Source organism: Lithobates pipiens, unplaced genomic scaffold (genome assembly GCF_037356315.1).
Source record: "Lithobates pipiens isolate NorthernLeopardFrog02 unplaced genomic scaffold, aLitPip1_a1.2 Scaffold_22, whole genome shotgun sequence".
In the NCBI taxonomy this organism is placed as follows: domain Eukaryota; kingdom Metazoa; phylum Chordata; class Amphibia; order Anura; family Ranidae; genus Lithobates; species Lithobates pipiens.
This window is the reverse complement of record NW_027507784.1, coordinates 317,041,735-317,062,787: the sequence shown is the minus strand read 5'-3', so window position 1 is coordinate 317,062,787 and position 21,053 is coordinate 317,041,735. Positions and strand designations below refer to the sequence as shown.

Genomic DNA, 21,053 nt, shown 5'->3' with positions numbered 1-21,053 from the left:
GGTCGCAGGGGCGTAACTATAGGGGGTGCAGCAGTCGCGACCGCAACTGGGCCCTGTGATGAAGGGGGCCCATGCAGCCCCCTCTACATATGGCCGGCAGCAGCATAGGCAGCTAGAGGTACCAGTGCACCATGCACAGGGGTGGTTGGAGGTGGAGGGTGACTAGCAGAGCTCCATGCTCGACTATCGCACTGGCTGCTCTTTAGTTGTGCATTCCCCGCATTACCTGTGTCCTCGGCCGGCTCCTCAGAGTACCCCTCTCCTGTTTCATGCATTGCCGCTCAGTCCGATGTCTGTTCTCCCCGGCCAGAGTCCTGCCCCCCCCTCGAGTCCGGCCCACTCTGCACTGCATACTTCTCCCGGGTAAACAAACTTTCAGCACACAGATGCAGTGCAGCCCTATGAGAGCCGGCTCGCCGGAGGACACTGCAGGCTTGTCTGCCAGCCCTCCTCCTCCCCCGTCATACACAGATGATGAAAGGTCTTTCTGGGAGATATGCTGATCGCCCGTCCAGCACACTGGATGGAGCCCAGGCCAACATGGATGAGTGCATGGCCTACAGCTTGGTCATGGTGAGTGAGAGGACCCCATCCACCACACACCATTACATACCCCCTCCATCTCCACGTGAGAAGGGACCCCTTCTCACGTGGGGACAGGGACCCCCACCTCCCCTGGGGACAGGGACCCCTTCTCACCTGGGGGCAGTAACTTCATCTGCCCTGGAGAAAAGGACCTAATCTCTTCTGGGGACGGGGACCCCATCCTGCCTAGGGACAGTCCCCCAATGGGGCACCTAAAAAAAAAAAAAAAAAATAATAAAAAAAAAAAAACTACTGATACCAGTGGTGGAACTACAGGGCTCACAAAGGTCATACCTGTGACCACGCCCTGGAGTTCCACCGCCGGACTCGGAGGGAAGGGCCCTGGCTGGGGTTCAGGGGGGCCCTTCATGGTTTCTTGCATCGGGGCCCTGAAGGTTCTAGTTACGCCACTGGATGGTCGGGTCAGAATTTGGTGTAAACAACATGAAAGCATGGATCCATCCTGCCTTGTATCAACGGTTCAGGCTGCTGGTGGTGTAATGGTGCGGGGGATATTTTCTTGGAACACTTTGGGCCCCTTCGTACCATTTGAGCATTGCTTAAACCCCACGGCCTACCTGAGTATTGTTGCTGACCATGTCCATCCATTTATGACAACAGTGTCCCCATCTTCTGATGGCTCCTTCCAGCAGGATAATGCCCCATGTCACAAAGGGGTGCAGTAAAAAGACACTATTGAGCCATAATTTCACCACTCCTCGACTGCTCCCCCTTTCAGCTAGAAAGGCAGCAGCCGAGGGTGTATACACATTGGCCGTGATGCTTTGCGGCCGTGGCAGGAATTATACCCCCTATTGCATTCGACGATCCTCCTCACTGCCTTTCAAACGCTCTCTATGATTATTCTGGCCAATAGAATGCATTAATGCCAAAGGCACAAAACTGCTACAGGGGAGGAAAATACAGCTGAAAAAGGCACATCTAAAACTAAGGCATCTAGGGGAGCCCTAGATGCCTTAGTTTTAGATATGCTTTTTATAGCTGTATTTTCCTCCCCTGGCGCAGTTTTGTGCCTTTGGCATTAATGCATTCTATTGGCCAGAATAATGATTTATTCTGGCCATTAAAATGCATTAAAGTGATTGTAAAGTCTTGTTTTTTTTTATAATAACAAAAAACGTTCAAAAATACTTCCATGCTCTGTGTAGTTGGTTTTGCACAGAGCAGCCTGGATCCTCCTCTTCTCAGGTCCTTCTTCTGTGCTCCTGTTCCAACCTTCCTGTTGAGTGCCCCCACAGCAAGCAGCTTGCTATTGGGGCACCTGAGCCGAGTCACAGCTCCCTGTGTCTATTCAGACATGGAGCTGTGGCCCGGCCCCATCCCCTCTCTCTTCTCATTGGCTCACTGACTTTGATAGCAGTGGGAGCCAATGGCACCTGCTGTATGTCTCAGCCAATCAGAAGGGAGAGTCTTGGGCAGCCAAGTCTCTCAAGCAAGTTGGCTGGATGGAGATGGGGCTCAGGTAAGTATTAGGGGAGGCTGCTGCACACTAAAGGTTTTTTCATCTTAATGCATAGAAGGCATTAAGATTAAAAAAAACGTCTGTCTTTAAACTCCAACTCCTTTAAACGCACGAATACTTAAAAACAGGATAGCATTACTGTGCGTTTATGAGCGTTTGGTGGTTTTTCCACCCTAATGCTCCTCTCCTGAAGGCACTGGTGGTGCATTTCTTTTTCTGCCTCTGAATGTCTATGTGTGAACGGACACATAGGCTGACAGAATAGCATTTAGAAGCAGAAAAAAAAGTAAAACACTGTTTTAAAAGCAGTGTTGTTGATGTTCTGTGTGCATGAGGCCAAACATGGATCGCTCTTCAGAGAGCACCGCAAGTGTAAACGAGGCATGACGGATTTTTTTGGCTTTCCGAGTTATCTTTGGGAAGAATTTCCCTCAATTCCTGTCAGGAAATCGCTCCATTAGAACTCAAAAAAAAAAAAAACTACAACAAATTTGTGGTGCAAGGAAGCTCTGAAATGGTTTTATTACTGCCTGCTCTTTCCTGGTGACAACTACTACTATAGGGACAATAACAGACAAAACTTAAATCGGATGCCGCGTACATACGACCGGACTTTCTGGCAGACTAGGTCAGACGGTCTTCCCGACGGACTTTCAGCGGAGTTCTGACGGACTTTCCGAATGAACGGACTTGGTCACACACGAATGGACTAAGTCTGTTCGAAAGTCCGTTAGTTTTGAACGCGATGACGTAAGATGGGACTAAAAAAGGAAGTTCAATAGCCAGTAGCCAATAGCTTCCCTTGGGTCGTATTTGGTCCGTCGGACCAGCATACAGACGAATGGTTTTCCCGATAGGAATTGAGTCGGTCGGACAGACTTGAAACATGTTCTATTTCTAGGTCCGTCTGATTTTTTTAAACGAAAAATGATCGGATTAGCCCACACACAATCAGATTGTCCGATGGACTGATTCCGTCTGACCTAGTCTGTCGGAAAGGCTGGTCGTGTGTACACTTCATAAGGGTTTGTTCACACCACACAGTGCGCAGCTCTAGTGTGTAGTCTGGATACATGTTGCAATGCATTGTTAAAACCTATTACAGTGCTTGTTTTTTCCCCCATAACTTTGGGGTCCATTCGCACTGGCCGCAGGGTTTTAGCCCCCCCTGGTATTGGGTACCAGTTAAAGGGTGTTGGGAAGACTCAGTATGGGGTACCCAGTACAACAGTGCAGGTTTCTGTCTAATCTCTGCAGCAGATTGCAGCTCTGCATGTTTTCTGTGATAGGAATTCCGGGAATGAGGCCTAGTGACCCCGTACATCCAATAACCCTGCCCCTGCTTCCTGTCTCTGGGGCGCTCTGGTGTTCTTTCTAAAACAGTCAGCTGGGGAGTCAGCGTTCTGTAATTCCCAGATTTTCTCATGTTGAAGCCTTGCATGGATCACTCGATGGTTTGGCACGCAGCGCCCTCAGACCTCTGTGCGGATGTATAAACATACACAACGCACCCATATGATGGAGACCGGGCACTGTGCAAGGACAGGGACCTTGCTTGGTAGATTTTATCTGAATCTGTGATGTACTGCTCAATTTGATCCCAACAAAAATCAGGATCAACAACAAATTATACTGTCTGAAATGTTCATCATCTCAATGTCTATACAAATTGAAGTTGAAAGATAATCAAACCACAAATGCAGCAATGGCATTGTGAATCGTCTACTGACTGGAGTAGTACCAGCTGATTGGAAAAAAGCCAATGTAGCACCAATATTAAAAAAAAAAAAAAAAAACATCCCTGGGAATTACAGACCAGTTAGCCTAACACCAATAGTATGCAAGCTCTTGGAGGGAATGATAAGGGACTATATACAAGATTTTGGTAATGAGAACGGTATCAGCATGGATTCATGAAGAATCGTTCTTGCCAAACCAATCTACTAACCTTCTATGAGGAGGTGAGCTGCCATCTAGATAAAGGAAGGCCAGTGGACGTGGTGTATCTGGATTTTTCAAAAGCATTTGACACAGTTCCGCATAAATGTTTACTGTACAAAGTAAGGTCCGTTGGCATGGACCATAAGGTGAGTACATGGATTGAAAACTGGCTACAAGGGCGAGTTCAGAGGGTGGTGATAAATGGGGAGTACTCGGAATGGTCAGGGGTGGGTAGTGGGGTCCCCCAGGGTTCTGTGCTGGGACCAATTCTATTTAATTTGTTCATAAACAACCTGGAGGATGGGGTAAACAGTTCAATCTCTGTATTTGCGGATGATACTAAGCTAAGCACGGTAATAACTTCTCAGCAGGATGGGGAAACTTTGCAAAAAGATCTGAACAAATGAATAGGATGGGCAACTACATGGCAAATGAGGTTCAATGTAGAAAATGTAAAATAATGCATTTGGGTGGCCAAAATATGAATGCAATCTATACACTGGGGCAATCTAGGATGGAAAAGGACCTGGGGGTCCTAGTAGATAGGCTGTGCAATGGCATGCAATGCCAAGCTGCTGCAAGCAAAGCAAACAGAATATTGGCATGCATTAAAAAGGGGATTAATTCCAGAGATAAAACAAGAATTCTCCCACTATACAAGACTCTGGTCCGGCCGCACCTGGAGTATTCTGTCCAGTTCTGGGCACCAGTCCTCAGGAAGGATGTACTGGAAATGGAGCAAGTACAAAAAAGGGCAACAAAGCTAATAAAGTGGAGGATATTAGTTATGAGGAAAGGTTGTGAGCACTGAACTCATTCCCTCTCTGGAGAAGAGATACTTGAGAGGGGATTTCAATTTACAAATACCGTACTGGTCACCACAATAGGGATAAAACTTCCTTCCACAAAAAAGTTTAACAAGACTCGTGGCCACTCATTAAATTTAGAAGAAAAGAGATTTAACCTTAAACTACATAGAGGGTTCTTTACTGTAAGAGCGGCAAGGATGTGGAATTCCCTTCCACAGGCGGTGGTCTCAGTGGGGAGCATCGATAGTTTCAAAAACTATTAGATAAGCACCTGAACGACCACAACATACAGGGATATAAAATTTAATACTGACATATAATCACACACACATGTTGGACTTGATTGTGCTTTTTTCAACCTCACCTGCTATGTAATGGAAGAAAAGGGTTTAACTCCTGTGATCCTTGTGTTTTTTTTTCTTTGTTTGTTTGTTTTTTAACCACTTGCCTACTGGGCATTTTTACCCCCTTCATGCGCAGAACAATTTTCAGCTTTCAGTGCTGTCGCATTTTGATGATAATTGTATAACACTATATCCATTTGAACTTTTTATCTTTATTTTGAGACAGATAGAGCTTTCTTTTGGTGGTATTAAAAAAAAAGAGTTGTAAACTCCTGTGGTTTTTCACCTTAATGCTTTCTATGCATTAAGGTGAAAAACCTTCTGTGCTGCAGCTGCCCCCCCAGAGACCCCCTTTTACTTACCTGAACCCAATCTTTCCAGTGACGAGAATGAGCCCAGCAGCCCCAGCCGCTGTCTCGAGTGCTCATTGGATAGATTGATAGCAGAAGGAGCCATTGGCTCCCGCTGCTGCCAGTGGCCCACCTCTCCTCACATGCTGTTAGCATGAGGACAGGACTGCCAATAACTGACAAATCCTGTTTACATGTGATCAGCTGTTATTGAACACAGCTGATCACATAGTAAAGGGCCGCTGTGATTGGCCCTTTACCCCAATCTGTGATCAGCTGTGTCTGAAGGCAGGGTTCTTGGAGGACATCAATATCTGCCCTCCTGGAAATGTGCGACTGCGCTATAGCTGTCACTGATCTATAGCGTGGTGGGCAAGACGTTAATCTGATCCAAAAAAATAATATCAGTTTAAATTAACCAAAATTCCAGTGTTTTGGTTAAATGGTGTCTGCTAATGCCTGTGTTTTCATGAGAGCAGGGTGAGGGATTTCTTTTGCACGCTTCTTGCACATAGAGCAGCTCACTGAAAAGGATCGGCTGCCCTGAACATGCATGCTCCATTGCACCTGCATGTTTTGAATGGAGCCTAATTGCTCTCTGTGGACCCATTGGAGAGATTTCCCCTTACTTCCTGTTCTGATGATAATATTACCCCCAGGACAGGAAGTGTGGTGTGATCTCTAGTAGTAAAACCATTTATTAGTAGACTGGGGAAAGATAGAACCCCTGGGGATAGATATATATCTATCCCCATCTATCCAGGGACAGAAAGGGAACATTGCCAGGGGTTCTATCATATATATATATATATATATTTATTATACACGATTTATATAGTGCCAACAGTTTACGCAGCACTTTACAATGTATAGGGGGGACAACATAATTAATTTATAATATATATATAAATATATATATATATATATATATATATATATATATATATATCTCCTTGAGGGTAGGGACTGATGTGAATGTATATGGAAAGCACTGTGTAAATTGACAGCGCTATGCAAGTACCCAAAATAATATATTATTTCAGGTACTTGCATAGCGCTGTCAATTTACACAGTGCTTTACATATACATTCACATCAGTCCCTACCCTCAAGGAGCTTACGATCTAAGGTCCCTAACTCCCATTCAAACATACACATATTAGGGCCAATTTAAAAGCCAGTTAACCTACCAGCATGTCTTTGGAGTGTGGGAGGAAACGCACGCAGGGAGAACATGCAAACTCCAGGCAGGTAGTGTTGTGGTTGGGATTGCAACCAGCGACCCTTTTTACAGCTAGGTGAAAGTGCTACCCACTACACCACTGTGCCACCCAAGATATATAATATATATATATATATATATATATATATATATACACACACACACGCACATTTAATAAAATACTTACACAAGGACTCTTGAGAGGAGTACTGAGGTAGGATGTTGCGGTGTTCTCTGGAAGCTGCCAGCCCCTCTCAGTAGGCACAATCTGCCTGCATTGCATAGAGAAGCACAGAGGCCTGGTGATGTCACTGGGTCCAATATAAGGTATGTAATGAAAACCTATTAAGGTTTAATATAACAATTATATTAGCATGTTGATGAGAGGGGTGGAGTAACCAAGGAAGTCAGAGTATAAGAAGATTAAATTTTAGCTTTAAAGTGAAATTGTCTCGATATCTTGTTTGTCTCTTGTAGCTACGTCTCCCCGGGTCTCCTCGGAGCTGGAACAGGCCCGACCTCAGACAAGTGGAGAGGAAGAGCTACAGCTGCAGCTGGCACTTGCCATGAGCAGAGAGGTAGCAGAGCAGGTAAGTAATAACACCTGGGATCACTGACAATGAATAGAGGACATAGAATGGCGATGTTGCCCATTGCAGTCTGTTAGCTATTTACATGAATGTTAAGTCTTAAGAAACTAGCAGATCGCTGATGATTTCTAATAGAGCTTCCAGTGTTGGCAGTGACTGCAGAAGGAGAGCAGCCAATAGTGTGCAAAAATTTAGCGTTGCACAGTGGCTATGGCAGTTGAATATTTTATGGCCTTCTGAGCGCAGAAGTGTCACGTTTTTAGTGGAGTTCCACTCCTAAAATAACTTTATAATTTTTCAGCTGTATTAAAAATGATAAATAACATTTGGAACAAAAAAAAAATTTTTTTTTTACTCACCTCTTAATGCCTGTTGCTAGGGAGTCACTTCTAATCTGCCTCCTCACTCACCTCGTCTCCTTACGTCACTTCCCTTGGCGCCGGAAGGAAGATCACCTCTTCTCTCTCCCCCCCCCCAGGCAATCATCTGGGACGCGTCTCAGGTCCCAGATGATTGCGCGGCCAGTAACACTGCGCAGCTCGTGCATGCGTGGTGGGTGCCCGACTGTGAAGCCACAGCCAGGTGCCCACAGTTACAATGCCGGCACGGCTGAGCGGGGGGGGGGGGGGGGGAGAGACGAGCGGGGCTTTGATTCCCCCACATCACTGCAGTATTTGTAGCTGCTGACTTTTATTTTATTTTTATTTTTTAAGCGGAACTTCGCTTTAAGTTACATGCAACCTGTTCATTTTGTGTCTGTTTCCCTACAAACTCACCTCAGCCTCACCAAACTTTTTCATTGGAAAATTACATTCCTGCCAGGTCTACTATTAATTCCATAATCTCCATTTTTAACTTTAAATCTGAACTCCAGGACAGCTATAAAAGACACACACAGCCATGTATTTGTTCTTAAAATTTGAATTGTATATTCGAAAAATACAAGTAGTGTCATCTAAATAAACTTGGTATTAGCCTTGTGCAGTCCCTGTACAGTAGAGCTCAGACTGGAAGAGGGATAGACTGCCAATCAGAAGTGCTGTACGCAAATGTGCTGAAAAGGAACTTGCTGATAGGAGAGAGTAGAGGAGACCTTATAAGTCTCCTGTATCTCCTTCGGTGTCTAATCAGCAGGTTGGGGTGGAGAAAGAACGCTGCTGCACTCCTTCTGCAGTCTATAACTGTAACAGATGTGGTGTCATCTATCAGGCTGTGCTGTGTGCAGAGTCTGTATAAATCTTAAAGCTGGATGGACTGAAATGCAAATTCCAAGCAAGTACAACAATCCCCATTTATGCTTTTTTTTGTGTATTAGTTGGCCTGGAGTTCAGCTTTAATGGTCACCAGGATAAATATAAGTGATAAATCTGTCTATTTTAATAATCTGAGTGATATCATTTATCTGAGTGATTGTAAAGGTTTGCGTTTTTTTTTTTTTTTTTAAATAAAGTAAAGTAAATAACAAACATGTCATACTTACCTCCACTGTGCGGTTCGTTCTGCACAGTGTCCCCAAATCTCATCTTCTGAGGTCCCCCCCCCCGGTGGCTCTCGCAGTTCCTCGCCGCGTCGTATAAGGAGAATCGCTCTTCCGGGGGTGTTACCTTGCGGGCGCGCTCACAAGTCCAGCATTTGCGTCCATAGACACGAATGCCAGACTCAGCCCCGCCCCCGGGTCATTGGTTTTGATTGACAGCAGCGGGAGCCAATGGCTGTGCTGCTATCAATCTATCCGATCGAGAGCCGAGAACCCCCGGACAGAGGAAGAGCACATCTCCGCCGGGTGAAATTCCATGGCTCAGTTAAATAAAACATTGGGGTCAGTCACTGCCATGCGTTTTTTTTTTCACCTTAATGCATTGGATGCAAAGGTGAAGGTTTACGAAGGTTTACAACCCCTTTAAGCCCTGGTTCACATTGACGTTGGATTGAAATCGTGCAAGTTCAGCTGAACTCGCACAATTTCATTCCCGAATGTCAGTCCAATGATTTCAGAGACATCTGTGTGGTTTCCTGCACATATGTCTATTGAAATTATTATTGCTTGGGGTGCGTGTTATACGCCGATAAATACGGTATTATTATTATTATAATACACCAGGGATCTGCAATTAGCGGACCTCCAGCTGTTGCAAAACTACAAGTCCCATCATGCCTCTGCCTCTGGGTGTCATGCTTGTGGCTGTCAGAGACTTGCTATGCCTCATGGGACTTGTAGTTCTGCAACAGCTGGAGGTCCGCTAATTGCATATCCCTGTTATACACGATTTATATAGTGCCAGCAGTTCACATAGAGCTTTACAATGTATAGGGGGGACAGCACAATTACAGTACAGTTCAATACAGAGAGGACAGGAGGGCCCGGCTCGTAGAGCTTACGTTCTAAAGGGAAGGGGCAGTGGTACAAAAGGTAATAGAAACCGCACCCGAGATAGCCAAAAGTAGTACAGAAACTACTTCTGGGAATTGGTGTGGCGCCACAAAGTTGGCGTCGCACCGATTCTGATGCTTCTATTGCGGGCAATAGCCGCCGATTTGGCATGCGACTTGACATGTCAAATCGCATCAATGTGAACCAGGGCTAAAGAAAAAAAAAAAGACAAAAGCCGTAATACTTCCCAATTTTATCGAAAACAATACAAAGTTTTGGCTACAATTACAGTTTAACAAAATGCATAATTACAAAAGCCTTCTTATGTCTGGGGTTATGAAGGTAAAGGGGTCCCCTCACAATGGTGGGATAAACAAACCACTTTGTTTTAAATTGACTGTATTTTATGTCCTCGCAGGAGGAGCGAATCCGCCGGGGTGACGATTTGCGGCTTCAGATGGCCTTAGAGGAAAGTAAGAAAGCCACCACCAAAGCGCTAAAAAAGAAATCGGTAAGGCTCCTCTAAGCATCACAAGTGTCCTATTTTTATCTTTCTGAGAAGGAACAGAAGAGAGGGGAGGACTGCTGTAGAGAGGAGGGTGTGGGATGCTTCACAGAGCAAAACTGTCCTTGTTTCTCTGGCAGACTAGATACAAGTTTACTGACTACTGAGCAAAAGCAGCAATTGTACAGGTCACTGCTGGGAGAGGGAACAGCTACTTAGGCTTGGAGATTTGCTGATGGCCACTACAGGAATATAACAGAGTTTAAAGTAGAACTCCAGGATTTTTTATTTTTTACATTTCCCATCCTCCTGTATATAAAAATATAGCACCAATCATCGTGTACTTTGTCTAAGCTCCAAATTTGTCCCCAACTTCCTCCTCGGTCCTGCACCAGCAGTCAGACCTCTTTATGGCAGAACCACACTCTACATGCTTTCCTCCATCTCCTGTGAGCCCAGTCTGTTATTTACACCCCCCCCCCCCCCCCCCCGGCAATGCGTCATGCTGCAGGCTGAGTCCAAGCGCAATATTCCCCACCCACACATTCAACAAACTGGCTGCTCAGTAATGCTGGGTGCTCTAGTGACCACAGGCTGGAAACCGTTGATGATCAGAGTGAAGGGATGCCATCAGCACACCAAAGATTCCTCGAAACGGTCCAAAGCTATATTTTCGTGGTCACATGATAAACATACAGGAAAGTTTCGGAGCCATGCAGGGCCCCTTAGTCAGGCAAGTGACCAAGGGGCCCTTGCGTGGCTCCAAAACCTTGCTTTAAGTCTATCATGTGACCACAAAAATAAAGCCTTGGACCCTTTTGAGGAATCCTTGGTGTGCTGATGGCATCCCTTCACTCTGATCATGCCGGCCATTCTCACTGTACTCCAGGACTGAGCAGCATTCACATGTCTCTACATGAGCGCTATGCAGTCCTTGAAGATTGCTTGCCTTCCGCAGCTGCCAGAGGAGAGAAAGGAAGCTGCAGTGACAGGCAAGATGGCTTGAAGAATAAAATGGTATGTATAGGGGTTTGTAAAGAAATGGTGGAACGGCATGGGGGGCGGATGGGGGGGATATGGGGTGGGGCGTGGGTTTGTGTCATCAGGAAGAGGTGGTTAAATCATGGAGTTCTGCTTTAATTGTCATTGTTAAAGAGAACCAGTCATGAAGGGAATTTTCAAAAGTGTTAATCTCAACCTAAAGTATATGTGTTTGGCCTCTTTAACCACTTCAGCTCTGGAAGGTTTTACCCCCATTTTGACCAGGCCATTTTTTGCAATACAGCAATGCATTCATTTAACTGACAATTGCGCGGTCATGCGACACTGTACCAAGATAAAATTGACGTCCTCTCCCCCCCCCCCCCCCACACAAATAGAGCTTTTTTTTTTTTTTTGGTGGTATTTGATCACCCCTGCGGTTTTTACTTTTTTGCGTTATAAACAAAAAAAGAAATAGAGTGACAATTTTGGGGGGAAACTTTTTTTTTACTTTCTGCTATAAAACATTTCCAATAAAAAAAAAAAAAAAAATCACATTTCTTTATAAATTTAGGCCAATATGTATTCTGCTGCATATTTTAGGTAAAAAATCCCAATAAGCGTATATTGATTGGTTTGCGCAAAAGTTATAGCGTCTACAAACTATGGTATAGATTTAGGGACTTTTAAAAAAAAAAAATGATTTAATTTACTAGTAATGGCGGCGATCAGCGATTATTATTATTTTTTTTAGCAGGACTGTGACATTGCAGCGGACAAATTGGACACTAAGTGACACTTTTTGTGGACCAGTGACACCAATACAGTGATCAGTGCTAAAAAAAAAAAATGCACTGCCACTGTATAAATGACATTGGCAGGGAAGGGGTTAACATCAGAGGCATACAAAGGGTTAACTGTGCTTGCTATGTGTGCTTTCTAACTGTAGGGGGAGTGCTTTGACTAAAGTACAACAGAGATCCATGTTTCTGCTTAGTAGAAACATGAGCGATCCATTTTTCTTTCTGGCAGAACAGTGATCTGCCTTATTTACATAGGTAGACCACTATTCTGCCTCTCTAGGAACGTTGGCCGGGTTCCATTCACAGCGGGAGCGGGGGTCCAGCGGCGCGCGCATGAAAGACTAGAATCACGTACAGGTACGTGATTTCGCGCTAAAGGGCCCCCCTGCCGCAGTAAATGTATGTGGGGCGGTCCTTAAGCGGTTAAAATACAGAAAGTACAGAAAAATACTGTATTTGATCTGCCAGAAATCCAGTGAGCTCCTAACTTCCTGTAGTAAGCTGACAACATTGCCTCTGCTGCACTGAAATCCCAAGCACTGTTGTCAGCCTGGCCTGAGTGCTTCCCTGCTGGACTACAGAACATCTCCCCCTCTCCATGAGTTAGCCCCATTTAAGCTTTAAACCTGTCACTTTTCCCTGGAGCAATCAACACCGTCTTTTTTTTAAAGTGTTTTATTATTAAAAATGACAACCCATGCTTAGTTTTTTAAGAACAAAACTTATCACACGAATTGGACACGTTAGAATTCTAACAATTTGTTGCATTTCTGAGTAATTTTATGTGCATGCACATTTGTATAGGCCACATGAATAAAGTTCTGCATGATCACAAAACACTAAAGTGTGTGGACATATTCAGCACAGCTGATCGCTGTATTTCCTCCCTACCCAGATTGGTGGGCTGGACATAGATATGCATGCTGTCGCCCAATGTGGCTCAAGTCTACCAGAGTGGCCAGCAATATCTTTGTGCCCATAGGTGGCTATAACTTCATGTTTGATTTACAGTGTTCACTGATTTACTCATTTTTAATTAGCAGCAGCAGCAGCACCAGCAGCCACCATCATTGTTGGACCTAATAGACGCACTGCCTCCCGGGGCCCCGGCCCCTCCAAAATCCGAGCCTTGGGCAGCCGCATCAGTACCGACATCAAACAGCCAACCTGACCCTTGGGGGGCAACTGCTGCCTCTCCTCCCTCTATAGACCCTTGGCAATCTTTTGGTAAGTAAAGTTTGTTCTTTGAATTCTTTCAAACCATGTAACGTGCTTCTGAGGAAGTCAATATATAGTATAGTAGGAGAATGGAATTCTGGTGAACATTGGTTCAGCACACAAATGATTTAAAGTGGCCATATACACATGATGGGTGACTCCGATAGTGTTCTGCAGCACTAATCTACCTTCAGTCCTTAGTATGCAAATGTTAACTTAAATTTATGTTAACGGTCTTTTGAGTATACATAAACTTTCCTGGAGAAAATGTTACGCCAGCCCTTCAGCATTGGTTACATGTCTGAAGTTCTAATGCCGCGTACACACAACCGGACTTTCCAGCAGAAAATGTCCGATGGTCTTCCTGACGGACTTTCGATGGAGTTACGACGGACGAACGGACTTGCCCACACACAGACTAAAGTCAGTTCGAAAGTCCGTTTGTTTTGAACGTGATGACGTAAGACGGGACTAGAAAAGGAAGTTCAATTGCCAGTAGCCAATAGCTTCCCTTGCGTCGTATTTGGTCCATCAGACCAGCATACAGACAAACTGTTTTCCCGATAGGAATTGAGTCCATCGGACAGATTTGAAACATGTTCTATTTCTCGATCCATCTGATTTTTTTTTTTTAAAGAAAAACGATCTGGATTAGCCCACACACAATCGGATTATCCGACGGAATGATTCGTCGGACCTAGTCTGCCGGAAAGTCCGGTCGTGTGTACGTGGCATAAGTCAGTCTTTGTCAACCAGGGTTCTGTGGAACCATAGGGTTCCTGCAGAGGTTGCTAGAGGTTCCTTGAGCTGTAAGCAATAGTAGATCTTGATCTACTGTCTCAGCCAATGAGGAGGGAGAGTCCTGGACAGTTGAGTCTCTCATGCAACATTGTTGGCTCAAGATGTGGCTCAGGTAAGTATTAGGGGGGCTGCTGCACACCTTTTTTTTATCTTAATGCATAGAATGTTGTCAGTGTGAGGAATGGAAAGCCAATAACCGGCTTGTATTTACATCCGTGATTGGACACAATGATCACAGAGTGTGCCGCCCACGTGATCACAGGAGGATGTTTATGTATGCCCTCCCAGCTAAGTAAGCCTTGTAGCTGTATTTCGGGTATAGCGCTGGCAGAAAGTGGTTAATGGTCACTTGTTAAAGCGGTAGTAAACCTCTGAAGGAAAAAAAAAACTTGCAAGACAATGGCATAATGTGCTAGTATGCATCGCATACCAGCACATTATGAAACACTTACTTTAGAATGAAGCTCCCGCAGCCTGACCCGGTCATCGATGAGGGGGCTGACATGTTGCCTCGCCGTTTCTTCCGGCGTTGCTGGCCAGAGCCGCGAGTCGTCCGTTCAGGCACAATACGCCGGACCTTCACTGTGTGCGGGAGTCCTCCATTTTGGCAAGTCCCGGCACAATAAGCCAGACCTTCACTGCGCATGCGCCGCTGAGGTTGAGCGCCTGCATGCAGGGTGAATATCTCCTAAACCGTGTATTCCGCATTTGCAAGAATTCCTCTTTATTGAAGACCAAATGACAGATGTTTAAGAGATGGAGCAGAGGACAAGCAGGTAGAAGCATTTCACACAAATGTCGGCTTAGACATGGCATAGATCGCTGCAGATATTGCAGCGATCTTTCACCGGAAGTGGGAGAAAATACCTGGATTAGACAGGTATCTGCTCCCCCCCCTGAAAGGTACCAAATGTGACACCGGAGGGGAGAGGAGGAACCGGATAAGTGGAAGTTCCATTTTTGGGTGAAAAATAAATGACTGGGTCATTAGGAATTGGATTTGTATTTATTATATTTGGAGACTAGGGATTTTGTTTAGTGACATGTGAAGTATCAATCAATAACAAGAGGGATTCCCTCCCCAAACTTCTGCTGTTATTTCTCGCCCCTACAGAGAAAATATGTGTGTGTAGGGGGGGGGGGATTTCCATTTGTTGCTATGACCCTCTCACACCGCGTTTTCTTTCAGCCACTTGTAATACTGAATCACCTGCCGCTCTGTTTACTTTCCCTTTGCACAGTAGCCCAGGGTTGGATTCGGCGGAGGGTGACGTCACTCTCCTGGCAGTTCAGACACATTCCTCAGTGGAAAGTCTCAGGGTAGCCAGAAAAAGATCTTGTTGAAGTTTGTAGGAAGCTTTATGCCTAAGATGGGAATCCGTCTGACCACATTCTTGTCTTTATTTCTAATTTAAAAAGCCACATCATGTAACCCTGTAATCTGTAACACAAATTGCAAAAAATTTTAAAAAATAAATAAAAAATTGGCTTTGGGTATTAAAAGAAAAGAATGAACGAAATGAAATGAAAACCAAACATGCTTCACTACACGCTCTCCATGTTAAAAAGACCTATTTTAAGGATGGCATCCAGCCTGCCCCTCCTGGCACACTAAATATATGCTCCAAAACTCTCTCTAGTGTTGGTCACATGACCAGATGCCCAGGCACTGATCACATGATCCCATATGAAGGGGCTCGTTAGACGAATGTTCAGGCTAAGCTAGCCAGCTAGAGAGACTTTGCCTGAACTCTGAGCCTCCAATGAGGGACCATATGGTCTGTCCCAAGGAGTTTATGTGACTTATCTCTTTTGTTTTCCATATATTTAGTATGGTGGAGAGGTCAGCTTAAAAGTTGTTTGAGTTGAGTAAACAGAAGCCTACTAAAGCCTTAAGCCGGCCATACATGGCGCAAACTTATTTTTCTGCAACCACGGGTTGCAGGAAAGAAATTCTCCTGATTTCCCCATTAACACAGACAGTGCTGACAGAAGAATCGGCAATTGTCTTCCCGTGACTGGGGGCATCGAAAGAAGACAGTAATTATCGCTAACGGCTATAGCAGCCACTTGCAAAAATCGAAAATTAATCCAGCAGGCTGATCAAACCGGCTGAGATTGAAATTGTGTAAGCCCGACCTTACTTGATCCCTCAAAATCAGGGATCCCCAAAATGTCTAAACAAAGGCCTGTCTGTTTGCTGTCCTTCAGAATTGGGGGGGGGGGGGGGGTAGACTGTGGCCAATAAGAGTATAAAATGCCCCAGAGTCAGTGGGAGCAAACAAAATTCCCAGCTTTGTGATTGGCTGGAATGAAAAATTACCTGGCTGTTGTGGGACATGGGAGGTGGAATAAAGCCCCATTATCGGCGGGAGGAATAGTATCCCATCTTTGGTATCGGCGGGGGGAATAGTGTCCCATCTTTGGTATCAGTGGCAGGAACAGTGCCTCATCATTGGTATGAGTCCCAGGAATAGTGTCCCATCATTGGTATCCGTGGGAGGAGTACTGATCCATCATTAGTAATACTGATCCATCATTAGTAGAGGAACAGAGGCCCAAGGGACAATGAGAGACAAATGCCCTGTACACACGGTCGGACATACCGACCACAAAATCCGTCCGATTTTTTTCCAGACGGATTTTGGCCAAAACCTGTGTTGCATACACACGGTCGCACAAAGTTGTCGGAAAATCCGATCGTTCGGAACGAGGTGACGTCAAACACGTACGTTGGGACTATAAACGGGCCAGTAGCCAATAGCTTTCGTCTCTTAGTTTATTCTGAGCATGCGTGGCACTTTGTCTGTCGGAATTGTCTACACACGATCGGAATTTATGCAATCGGATTTTGTTGTCGGAAAATTTTAGATCCTGCTCTCAAATTTTGTGCGTCGGAAAATCAGACGGAAAAAGTCAGATGGAGCCCACACACGGTCGGATTTTCCAACATCATCCGATCGCACATTTTCCGTCTGAAAATCCGACCGTGTGTACAGGGCAAAAGGGTTGCAGACTGCAAACCACTTATCTATATTTATCTATCCTAACTTGCCAGATACCCACTTCACACTGTGGGTAAACTGCAGCTACCCGACCAGTTGCAAAATTACTTTGTTGGCACTGTAGCTTATACTGCAAGCAAGGATTAACAATGTCATTTTGTCATATGTCAGCAGTGTTTAAAATCCCGAATTCAAGCCCTGCTGCTTTTATTTGTACATGAAATTAGCATGCATTTATCAGGGAAGGCATGTGCTTCCTGCAGGCTCCTTCATTGGGATGCCCCCACCTACATGTGAAATGTCACAGCCTCCCACTAACACTCAGAGCTAACAGGGTCCATCTGTTTATATGGCAGGTACGAAGACATCTGCCATCTCCGACCCCTGGGGATCAAGCAAGGTCTCTTCAACGCAGTCTCTTCCCAAAAGCCAAGACCCCTGGGCCCCCTCCCCTGCCACGGGAGCAGCTAATCCTACAGCAGACCCCTGGGGACCTGCAACTAAATCTAGCATAAGCACAGGTGAGAGCACGCCGGTGTGGCACTAAACAACAAACAAAAAAACAGCTGTCTGCAGTTAAAAACAAACTGTCATAACTACGGGCATGCAAAAATTTGGATGTTCATTCCCAAAATATAAATGAATATCAAACTATTTGCCACTCTTTGTCACCCTGAACAGGGTAGTTTTAAGTCGGCCATAGATGGTTTGAATCTCGACTGGTTCAGCAATGACCGGCCTAGATTAGAACAATCTATGGGCAGGCTGATTGTACTCAAGTCAATCCATCGATCAACTTGGGTACAACCAGCATGCTGGAGATCTATATGCGATTACTGCCAGCCGCTAGTAATAATCACTGTGATCTTCCAGCAGGGACTGCCTGTGTTGGGGGAATCGAGTGATTTTCTTTCCTGCAACTATTTAAAGTGACACAATAGTAAAAATGTATTCTTTTAAATAACAAACATGTCATACTTACCTCCACTGTGCAGCTTGTTTTGCAGAGTGGCCCTGATCCTGGTCTTCTGGGGTCCCCCGGCGGCTCTCTCGGCTCCTCCCTGCTTCAGATAACCCCCTGGGAGAAGCGCTCTCCGGGGGGGGTTACCTTGCGGGCGTGTTCCCAAGTCCAGCATGTGACGCCGAATGCAGGACTCGCCCCCGGCGGCCACATCATTGGAATTGATTGACGGCAGCAGGAGCCAATGGCTACGCTGCTATCAATCTATCCAATCAACAGCCAAGAACCCCAGACAGAGAGACGGCGTGTCCCCATGGACAAGTTCCAAGGGTCAGGTAAGTAAAACGACTGGGGGGGTCGGTCACTGACAGCTGATTTTTCACCTTAATGCATAGGATGTATTAAGGTGAGAAAAACCCTTACCTTTACAAACCCTTTAATGAAAAATGAATTACAGGGCCATAAAGTACTGGATGTGTATGGATTATTTTTGGAGAAGGTTATTGTTTGCTTAGTTTTGCTTTAAGCATTCTTTTTTTTTTTTTTTTTTTTTTTTAACAGGGGGTCCATCCTTTGACCCATTCAGCAATTTAAATGGGACCGCAAAAGATGATTTTTCTGAGTTTGACAGCCTCAGGTCCATGTCAAAATTATCAGGTATGTAATATGCAATACATCTTCACTGTATCAGCTCCACATTCAATGCAATTTAAAGTGGTTCTAAAGGCATAAGATTTTTTATCTTGATGCATTCTATGAATTAAGGTAAAAAATCTTCTGGGTGCAGCTCACCCCCAGCTCTCCCTTATCCTTATCGAAGCCCCGTCTCGATCCAGCAGTGTGCATGAGAGCAGCGGCTCTTCCAGGTATCTAGCTCCTCACTGGCTCACACAGCAGCAAGATCCATTGGCTCCTGCTGCTGTCAATCACAGCCAGTGAGACAATGAGGAGTAATTTGGGGACGGGCCCAACAATGTCCATTTACGGGAGCAAAGAGACTTGCGAATGAGGCCACTCAGCAGGTTGGAGAAGCCCAGACCGCTGCCCGAAGGACCCAAAAAGAAAAGGATTGGGGCTGCTCTGTGCCAAACCATTGCACAGAGCAGGCAAATATAACATGTTTATGTTTTATCTTTTTTAAATCACAACCTTTACAATTACTTTAGTTTCTCTGGGTGTCCTCCAGAGAAAGTACTAAGAAGGTATTGGGGCCCTTTATTTCTTTCCAATGCATTAATGCATGTGCATTAATGTTAACGTGTTGTTTTAAGGCAGTCCATAGAAAATAATGGGCTGCCAATGCTGCTCACACCTTATTTTTGTAACACAATTATGGTGTATTGCCTTAGTGCTTTGGATTTCCACTCAAAATGATCTACACCACATTGCAGTAACGCATGTCTCCTGCATAACCATACATTAACACCTTGAACATGTCTAAATCGGCTCTTATTTTATTACCTCCTCAAATGCCTCCTTTGACTCTTATTGAAACTCTCACAGTTACCACCAGCCTAAAACTAGCAGGATTATAATGAGTAGAAATCCATGTGATAAAGTTTGATTGGACATTAAAGCAGTATTAAACCTAAAGGCAAACATTTATGATATTGCAGTTTAGCAAGTCTAAAACCTCATACACACGAACAGATTGTTGGCAGGGGATTGTCTGTTAAGCCTTGTACACATGATCAGATTTTCCAACGGGAAATGTGTGATGTCAGGCTGTTGGCGGAAAATCCAACCATGTGTAAGCCCCATCGGACAATTGTTGTCGGATTTCCCGCGGACAAATGTTGGCTAGCAGGTTTTAAAATTTTCCGTGGACAAATGTTGGCTAGCAGGTTTTAAAATTTTCCGTGGACAAATGTCTGTTGTCGGATTTTCCGAGCGTGTTGCCCCACTCCTTTGGACAAAAGACCAAAGTACAAACACGCATGCTCGGAAGCCAGGACGAGCCGGAAGCGGTCAGTCTTGTGAACTAGCGTTCATAATGGAGAATTAACATCGGTGACGTGGCAAATTATGAAATCTTGAAATGCAGCGCACAATTCTCTTTTTCTTTAATGAGATAATAATGAAGCTGCTTTGCTGGTGATACTGATGGAGTTATTGTACACATATTTTCAAAGGCTTTTTTCTTCTAGTGATATCAAGAATATTATGCTTTTTTTTTTTTTTTTTTTTTTTTTGGGCAAGTTACCACAACACCATTATCCCGTAGTTTTTAAGATCAACTATGTTGGTGTCCCTTGTCAATTTTACATTGTGTTTTTTTTTTTTTTTAATATAACTGCTACTCCCAAACGGTCATTTGAAGTAAAACACATAGCCAAGTATTATTCTACACAATTTTTTTATTGTGCATTAAAAAAAGAAAACATATAAAATTTAGACATGCTATCTGCCAATAGAACTTAACCAAAAAATGCATTCTATGCATCCAAAAATATAGAAAATATACCTAATCAAATCATTATTCAACCAAAAAATAATGTCAACGCAATAACTCCAAGCCCAATAATAAAAAATACGTCATCTCCTCTGATTCCGCAACATGGCTGGTTGACGAACGGGCGTTCAGAAATGAACTGAAAAGTGCGAAATGAAAAGCGCGAATCAACACTCACCAAACTTCTACCAACACGAAATTAGCAGAAGGCACCCAAAGGGTGGTGCTAAAGAGCTGACAAAAACATTTAGTACATCACTACCTTTGTGTTTGTTTGGCCAACAATTGTGTGCCATGTTCATGCAAGACAAGTTTGGGCCAACGCCCTTTGGACAAAAGTCCACGGTTTTGTTGGCCAACAATCCGATCGTGTTTACAAGGCTTAAAGTGGTTGTAAACCCATTACAACCACTTTAACCTACAGGTAAGCCTTAATCTAAAAAGGTTTAGGAGATATTTGCAGAAATGGTGGCACCGTAGACATCGGGCACAGGCGTACTAAGCGTGCCATTTCTAACGGTGATCGTGGCGGCACCAGCGTGCATGCGCGGGAGTGATGTAATTGTGGCTTTGGCCAGTCACAGTGCCGGAGCCGCGATACCCAGAAGTCACTCCGGTATAGATGGCGGCGTC

At 44.6% G+C, this 21,053-nt stretch overlaps 1 protein-coding gene across 11 annotated transcripts in view; it reads left to right on the top strand.

Annotated features, from left to right (window-relative positions):
• Positions 1–21,053, top strand: part of EPN2 (epsin 2) — a 117,747-nt gene that overhangs the window by 69,018 nt on the left and 27,676 nt on the right. For 5 of the 11 annotated variants that reach the window (XM_077449426.1, XM_077449420.1, XM_077449417.1 and 2 more), the window contains 5 exons: positions 7,211–7,323; positions 10,113–10,205; positions 13,024–13,210; positions 17,364–17,528; positions 18,530–18,625. In XM_077449426.1, the coding sequence (XP_077305552.1) occupies positions 7,211–7,323; positions 10,113–10,205; positions 13,024–13,210; positions 17,364–17,528; positions 18,530–18,625 (654 nt within the window). The remainder of the gene's footprint in view (positions 1–7,210; positions 7,324–10,112; positions 10,206–13,023; positions 13,211–17,363; positions 17,529–18,529; positions 18,626–21,053) is intronic. The other 6 variants (XM_077449419.1, XM_077449423.1, XM_077449422.1 and 3 more) reach the window with 2 other exon arrangements.